Here is an 8,966-nt window from a genome sequence, read left to right as displayed (position 1 = left end):
ATGATGCTGAAGCAGAACCTGAAGCCTGAATTCCAGGAGGATGAGCGAATGCTGTGCTTTCATGGGCCTGTTCTTTGTGAAGCAAAGTGTGTAAAGTTTGCCATAAAGGATAAACAGTGAAATACTTTATACACTAAAGGGGTTGGAATAAAATTTGGGATGACTATGTTCCAGAAAGCAGAGTACTCAAATACCTGGACACCAATCTGCAGAAACAAGGAGGACTTCAGAAATCCAATCAGGAGAAGCATGCAGAGGGGGAGATGAGAGGGGCTGCCCCTGGAAAGAAGACTTCAGGTCTACAACAGAAAAATGTTGAAGTGAAAACAAAAAGAACAAACAGAAAACACCTGGAAATGGAGATGGTGGCAGCACCAGTGAGACACCTCAGCCTCCTCATAAGAAAAGGGCCCTAGTAGATCCTACTGTTGAAAATGAGGAAACATTCGTGAACAGAGCTGCAGTTAGTAAAGATTCCTGAAGAACTAAAACCATGGCTTGTTGATGACGGACTTAATTACCTGGGGAAAACAGCTCTTTTATCTTCCTGCCAAGATGACTGTGGATTCCATTCTAGAGGATTAAGCAAATTACAAGAAACCTTGAGGAAACCCAGATAAGAAGGAGTATGCTGGGACTTCCCTGGTAGTGCAGTGGTTAAGAATCTGCCTACCAATGAAAGGGATAAGGGTTCAATCCCTGGTCCGGGATGAGCCCACATGCCACTGAGCAACTAAGCTGGTGAAGCACAACTACTGAAGCCTGCATGCCTAGAGCCTGTGCTCTGCAACAAGAGAAGCCACCACAGTGAGAAGCCCACACATGGCAATGAAGAGTAGCCCCCCTGCTCTCCGCAGCTAAAGAAATCCCATGTGCAGCCACAAAGACTCAAAGCAGCCAATAAATAAATAAAATGAAATAAAAAATAAATTTTAAAAAAGGAGTATGCTGCTAGTGAAGTTGTAGCAGGGATAAAAGAATACTTCAATGTAAAAGTGGGCACTCAGCTACTCTACAAATTTGAGACCACAGTACGCTAAAGTCCTTGCAGATCACCCTCATGTGCCCATACCCCAGGTGAATGGAGCACCACATCCACTGAGATTATTTGTATGAACTGGAGCAATGTTGGCCTATATCCCTCTGGGGGAGAAGGGCCTCGCTTTATTACTGAGTTATCGTCATGATTTCCTAAAATATCTGGCAAAGAACTCTGCAACTTTGTTTAGTGCCAGCGATTACAAAGTGGCTCCTTCTGAGTACCATTGGAAAGCTGTGTGATGTGCTCATACTCATTTATGTTTGGGTATCTGTAAATACATTTTTGTTTCTTAGTCCTTCTCTGGTACAAATGATGTACTTCGGAAATGTTAGTGTAACACAACCAATGCTTGTTTTCTGTTTGATTTTAAACAGAGAAAATCAAAAGGGTTACAGCTCCTTTTTTCTTCTTTTTTAGTTTTTTTTTTTTTCATTTCAAATTGCTACAAGTATATTCAATGATGAACAGCAGAGAGACAAACTATAGCGAATTTGTGTTTATTTTTTTTTCGATTCTTATTGGAGTAAAATAGCTTTACACTGTTGTGCAAGTTTCTGCTGTACAACAAAGTGAATCAGCTGTATTTATACATATATCCCCATTTTCCCCTTCCCTCTTTTTTTTTAGCTTTTATTGGAATATAATTGCTTTACACTCTTGTACCAGTTTTTGAGGTACACCAAAGTGAATCAGTTGTTTTCATACATATATCCCCATATTCACTCCCTCCCCCGCCTCCCTCCCACCCTCCCTATCCTGGCCCTCTAAGGCATCACCCATCATTGAGTCGATCTCCCTGTGTTATACAGAAATTTCCTACTAGCTATGTATTTTACAGTTGGTAGTGTATATATGTCTATGCTACTCTCTCACTTCTTCCCAGCTTCCCCTTTGCTCCTCCCAACCCCGTGTCCTCAAGTCAGTTCTCTACAGCTGCATCTTTATTGTTGCCCTGTCACTGGGTTCATCAGTACCTTTTTTTTTTTTAAGATTCCATATATATAAGTTAGCGTACCGTATTTGTTTTTATCTTTTCCCCTCCCTCTTGAGCCTCCCTCCCCAGACTCCCTCCCGCCCTACCTATGCCACCCTTCTAGTTCATCCGTAACCATCATGTTGATCTCTCTGTGTTAGGCAATTATTTCCCACTAGCTATCTATTTTACATTTGGTAGTGTATAAATGTCAATATTACTCTTTCACTTTGTTCCAGCTTCTCCTTCCCCACCTCCCCATGTCCTCAAGTCTGTTCTCTACATCTATTATAAAATCCATTTATTATAAAATCTCTCAATAATGTGGCTATAGAAGTAAAAAACCTCAACACATTAAAGGCCATATGTGACAAACCCACATCTACCATCTTACTTAATGCTGAAACATTGAAAGCTACCTCTAAAGTCAGGGACAAGATAAGGATGCCAACCATCTTCACTCTTCTTCAACAAAAATAAACTTGTTGATATAGAAAACAGAGCTGATTACCAGGAGGAAAGGCCAGGGGGAGAGTAAATTGGGTAAAGGGGATCAACAGTATGGTGATGGATGGAAACTAAACTTTGAGTGGTGAGCATTGTCTAATACACACAAATGTAGAAGTATAAGGTTGGACACATGAAACTTACATAATGTTATACACAAATGGTATTTCAAAAAAAATAAATGAAGAAACTAAAACCACATATGCTTTGCTACTGAAGTATAGTTGGTTAACAATATTACATTAGTTTCTGGTGTACAGCACAGTGATTCAGTACTTTTGCAGGTTACACTCCACTATAAATTTTACAAGATAATGACTATAATTCCCTGTGTGACCTAATATATCTTTGCTGCTTATCTATTTTTTACTAACTTTTAAAAAATTTGTTTTATTTTTGGCTGCTTTGGGTCTTCGTAGCTGCATGCAGGCTTTCTTAAGCTGTGGAGAGCGGGGGCTACTCTTTATCGTGGTGCATGGGCTTCTCATTGTGGCGGGTTCTCTTGTTCTGGAGCACGGGCTCTAGGCAGGTGGGCTCAGTAGTTGTGGCACCCAGGCTTAGTTGCTCTGCAGTATGTGGGATCTTCCCAGACCAGGGCTCGAACTCGTGTCCCCTGCATTGGCAGGCAGATTCTTAACCACTGAGCCACCAGGGAAGCCCAGCTTATCTATTTTATACATAGTAGTTTGTATCTCCTAATCTCAGTCCCCTAACTTGCCCCTCCCCTTCCCTCTCACCTTTGGTAACTACTAGTTTGTTTTCTATATCTGTGAACCTGTTTCTGTTTTGCATATACTTTCATTTGTATTATATTTAGATTCCACTTATGAGTGATGGCAAACAGTATTTCTCCTTCTCTGTCTGACTAATTTCCTAAGCATAATATTCTCTAGGCCCATGCACATTGCAGCAAATGGTAGAATTTCATTCTTTTTTATGGCTGAATTTAATATATTTATTATGAAATGTGTACATTGATTATTAAATTAATATACCAATATATAAACTAATATGTTAATCAATATGCATCTATTAATATTGACATATATTAATATATTAATTTTATACATATATTATTAATTATATATTATTTATATATTTATTGATATTATATATATATTAGATTTAAATATATATATTACTATGTATATTAAATTCAGCCATAAAAAAGATGTGCAAGATACACATAGAGAGTAATATATATATATATATATATATATATATATATATATATATATATATATCTCACACGTTGTTAATCTAATCATCTGTTGGGCACTTGTGTTATTTCCAAATCTTGGCTTTTATAAATAGTGTTGCTAAGACCATTGGGATGCATGCAGCTTTCAAATTAGTGTTTTCATTTTTTCTGGATATAGACCCAAGGTGGAATTGATGGATCATATGGTAGGCCTATTTTTAGTTTCTTTGAGGAATTTCCATACTGTTTTCCACAGTGGCTGCACCAATCTACATTCCCGCCAACAGAAAACACATATACTTTGGGTCTAACTCTCTTACCTAAGATCATTCATCTACTGAAAGTGGAAGTGGAAATAAAACTTTACCAAATCGAAATTTTTACTTGTGTTAGGCTGATTGCAGAGATAACCCTGATTCTGTGCCTTTTTCTGTATCTGTGTCTTTTGCAATGTGACATTAAAACAACTTCCATCAGGAGATTGAGGTTATTTCCCCATCTTTGTATTTATTCTGGACTTAGGAGTTTTTTACTTGCTTTGGACCATGAAATGTGACGAAAATGATGATCTTTCTTAAGAAGACTCAGTGCAATTCTGCTGAATTTTCTTAGAACTCTACCTCAGAAATATGAATCATTGCAGGTGGGCCATCTGAAGGAAGAGAGGGTATGTGGAACAGAGACTGTCTGTCCCAGCCAAGTCCCTGATAGACCATCCTACAGCTAGGTGAGCCCCCAGTATGTTAGAACTCTCAGCCAAGATCAAGAGAACCTCCCCAGCTGACTTACGGGTGAATAAAGACCCATGAGGAGCCCAGCAGAGATAGAAAAATCCACCTCCACACAACTTTTAATAGAATATAATGTTAAATAATTTGTTTTCAGTATGGTTTGTTGTTCAGTAATTGCTTACTGATACAATAATCAAAATGAAAAGATATGAAGACAATTATAATAACTAGTGATATTTCTGACATTTGCTTTGATATTAAGATGACATTAATGATCATACCACTTTTCAAGTTTATTTCACAAAACTGTATTAAAATGATACTCCATTGAAGTTCCCTTCTGGATAACCAGGAAGAATTTATAATAAAACGAATGCAGAGAAAAAAATTGCTGAACCTGAATCATGTGACTAGGCAGGAATTCATGCTCTGTTGTAAGTCACTCTTTAAGCATAATGTCTGAGGAGATTCCTGATTATAAAGAGAACATATAACGGATGATAATTTGTAATGTATATTCTTTATGATTTTTTTGCATTATGACTTCAGAAAAGACAGAATACTTTATTTAGAGTAATAGAACAATTCATGAGTAGGCGGCACTTTAAGTTTTCAAGCAGAAACAGGAAGATGATCCAATAAAAACACATATGTGTAAACGAATGTAAGCCACCTTTCACAAGAACAGTGATCTGTAATCCAAGGAGTAGGTGTCCAGCATGAAAAAAATATTTTTCCAGTAATACAAATTATAATTTAAGAGTTCACTACATCATACCTCACATATGTATCATGCCAAGCAAGCTGTTTATTCAAACTGTGTTGCCTGTTAAGTCCAACTGATGTACTGTGTCATTTAAGAGCACTGCTCTGTCTGCATGATCTTTCCATCGATGTAAGTGGGAATGTAAATTGGCGCTTTCCAATTGGAAAGCAGTGTGAAGGTTCTTGAAAAAAAAAACTAAAAATAGAGTTACCAGAAATTCTACTCCTGGGTATATGTCCAAGAAAAAACAAAACAAAACAAAAACAAACACATTTAAAATGAAGCATCAATGTCAATGTTTGTAGCAGCACACATTACAATGGCCAAGGTATGGAAGCAACCCAAACACTCATCAGTAAATGAATGAATAAAGAAGATGTGATACACACACACACACACACACACACACACACACACAATGAAATATTATTCCACCATACAAAAGGAATAAAATGCTGTCATTTGTAGCAACATGGATGGTCCTAGAGAATATTAGCTTAGTGAAGTAAGTCAGACAGAGAAAGACAAATACAGTATTATATCACTTCAGCATGGAATCTAAAAGCAAACAAACAAGTGTATAAACCAAAACAGAAACAGACTCACGGACATAGAAAACAAGCTAGTGGTTATCAAAGGGGAACTGGAATGGAGGAGAGGCAAGTTAGTGGAATGCTATTATGAGATACAAACTACTGTAAAATAGGTGAGCAGCAAACATTGTACATCTCAAGGAATACAGCCATTATCTTCTAATAACTTTTAATGAAATATAATCAGTAAAAATACTGAATCACTGTGTTGTATACCTAACATTAATATAACATTGTAAATCAAGTATACTTCAATTAATAATCAGAAAAAAGAAGAAAAAGTATTGCCTTGGAGACTCCACATGGAGACATGTATTTGATAATCTAATTTTGCCAGTGAGTATGGTAGATATTGTGGACACAGATCTAAACAAGGTAATAGGTTCCTAATAAGGATGATAAAATTCAATGACACCCTGTGAAACACACTATATGTAATGTCTAGAATATTAGGAAAAGCAATTAATGTAGTGATACACAAAGGAAAAATATAAACAAAAGTGAAATTCTGTTGTCTGCAATTTTCATTCTCATAAACATAAAAATAGCCTTGGGTACCCAGAGTAGTTTTTTTGCCATAGGAGCAATAGAATTCATGACTATTATTTTAGTAAAGCAAAAGAAAAAGACTTGTTACTATGTATTTTATTTGACAATAAATTGTTCTTAAAATACCCATCTAGTCACGTGATAAATAGTATTCCCAAATTGTTCAGTACACAGTTTGAGAACAAATTTGAGAGAATGGGAAACCATAAAATGAAAAAAGAAAAAAAAAGCTCTTTAAAATGAGAGAGATCACAAGGCTTAATCAAGTGAGTTACATAAAGTGTAGGGAGGAGTTGAAGTCAAAGAAAGGAAAATTCCAAGAAATAAATCGAAAGAGAAAGTTCTGCTTCACAATCTGATCAAATATTTGTAATTCCTGGCTCTGAAACTTGGAAGACTTCAACTGTAAGCACTTCTTCAGCCCAGGGAAATTGGCTTTTTTATAGCAGCCATTTCAAGGAATGCTTTCAGAGCCCTCTTTATGTCTTTGTTCCTCAAACTGTAGATGAAGGGGTTCAGCATGGGTGTGACCACAGTGTACATCACAGAGGCTGTTTTACCTGAGTGTGAGCTGTGGGTAGCAGCAGAACTAAGGTACACCCCTAAGCATGTACAATAAAATAAGGAGACAACAGAGAGGTGAGATGCACAGGTGGAAAATGCTTTATACTTTTGAGCTGATGAGATTCCACATATGGAGGAAATTATCTTACAGTAAGAGTAAAAGATGCCAACAAGGGGAACACCACCCAGCAACCCAGCTGCAAAATTCAGCACCATGCCATTAAGAAAGCTGTCAGAAGAGGCAAGTTGGATCAACTGTTTGAGTTCACAGAAATAGTGAGGGATTTTCACCTCTCTACAGAAAGATAGCCTCAGTACAATTAAGCTTTCTAACAAAGAGTGCAGGGTACTGATGACCCAGCTAACCAGAACCAAGAGTCCACAGAGCTGGGTGTTCATGATGACTGTGTAGTGCAGGGGGTGACATATGGCCACAAACCTGTCATAGGCCATCACAGTCAGGAGGAAGTCATCCAATCCTACAAAGAGTAGTAAAAAGTATATCTGGCTGATGCAGCCTGCATACGTTATACCTTTGCTCTGCATCTGGATGTTCCACAGCATCTTGGGGATGGTGGTAGAGATGAAACAGATGTCTACAAAGGACAGGTTGGAGAGGAAGAAGTACATGGGTGTGTGGAGGTGGGAGTCTGACCTGATGGCCAGGATGATGAGCAGGTTTCCCAACACAGTGATCAGGTACATGGAGAGGAAAATCCCAAATATGAGGGGCTGCATTTCTGGTGACTCTGAAAGACCCATAAGGAGAAATTCTGAGACATTTGTTAGGTTTCTTGGTGCCATGTGGTGGGTTTGACTGCAAGAAAAGGGGAAAATAGCATGAGTAATTTTCACATAATGAGGCATTACTCACAGTGTTGAAATGCTACTGTCAATTCTTTCTGTCAAAAAATTAATTTCAACATTTTGTTCATAGATTTGGTTCACTTTATGGAATTCCCTGCATCATCTCTAAATAGGAAACTTGTTCTACTTTTAGCACTTTCCCCAACATGTTATATATTCAACATATTTAATGAGAAGTTCTTTCATTTACTTTGCAAATAAATATTGAGCGCCAACAGTGTTCCAGGTGCTGTCTAGGCAATAAGTATGGCACGCTGGAAGACAAAACTCCAAAAATCAAGTTATGGAAGAAAAAATATATAAGCGAATAAAAATGATGTAGCATGTCAGATGGTGACAGGTGCGATGAATACATTTGAAAGCAGGTAAAAGGGAAAGAATAAAGAGGGTGTTATTGTATAGGTTTTCAGGCAAGACTTGCAATTATGGTGACATTTGAACAAAGGCTTCAAGGAAGAGAAAGCAGGAACCATGGATATATCAGATGAAATGTGCACCAGGCAGGGAGTACAGCCTGTGCAAAGGCTTTAAGAAGGTGCTTATTTAAGATATCCAGTGTGGGGAGCATTACAGACAAGAGGGAGTGTGAGGAGAGATGCTGTCAGAAGCTGCTGAGGAAAAAGTGGCCTCCCTGCTGCTGCTGAAACCTCAAGACACAAGGAATCTCTCATCCACACTGCTTCTGTAAAACTTTATGAAATTGTTGTAGATATAGCCTGTATGTTTAAATCAATCCCTTATGTTGATTGAGTTCTGGCCTCTGTGTATAAGTGTCACCTTGGAATATGTGAGCTCAGTACCTATGTTCTGAGAACTTCTCACACTCCGCAAGGCATGGACAGAAACACACACACACACACACACACACACACACAAAGTAGGACCTGTCATCCTAGGCTGTGCTTCTTTCATCTATTTTTCACCCCTAAACCCCTAATGAATTTAGAGGTGATAAAACTCAAGTTGATCTGACCACATTATATACAAATATTACCCAGAAATTCCAGTTTGAAAATTTCCCAGGAACCAAGAAATGTGGGGCTCAATTGTGGAATGGCAACTTTATGCTTTGCATTAACAATACATAATTTTTTTCAGTGAACAAATATGTCTGTGTATAAATCTATATTCTTTGCCTGAACATATATTTTAAGATATATGTATACACCCAGA

The 8,966-nt window shown here is 37.6% G+C and overlaps 1 protein-coding gene and 1 pseudogene across 1 annotated transcript; one reads left to right on the top strand and one right to left on the bottom strand.

Annotated features, from left to right (window-relative positions):
• Positions 1 to 1,281, top strand: LOC130837143 (mortality factor 4-like protein 1; annotated as a pseudogene).
• Positions 1,282 to 6,779: 5,498 nt separating this feature from the next.
• Positions 6,780 to 7,730, bottom strand: LOC130836311 (olfactory receptor 7A17-like). Its single transcript, XM_057708368.1, has one exon. The coding sequence runs from the start codon at positions 7,728 to 7,730 to the stop codon at positions 6,780 to 6,782; it is 951 nt and encodes a 316-aa protein (XP_057564351.1).
• Positions 7,731 to 8,966: the final 1,236 nt, after the last annotated feature.

Source organism: Hippopotamus amphibius, chromosome 15 (assembly GCF_030028045.1).
Source record: "Hippopotamus amphibius kiboko isolate mHipAmp2 chromosome 15, mHipAmp2.hap2, whole genome shotgun sequence".
Classification (NCBI taxonomy): Eukaryota; Metazoa; Chordata; class Mammalia; order Artiodactyla; family Hippopotamidae; genus Hippopotamus; species Hippopotamus amphibius.
This window is presented reverse-complemented; position numbering and strand designations above follow the sequence as displayed.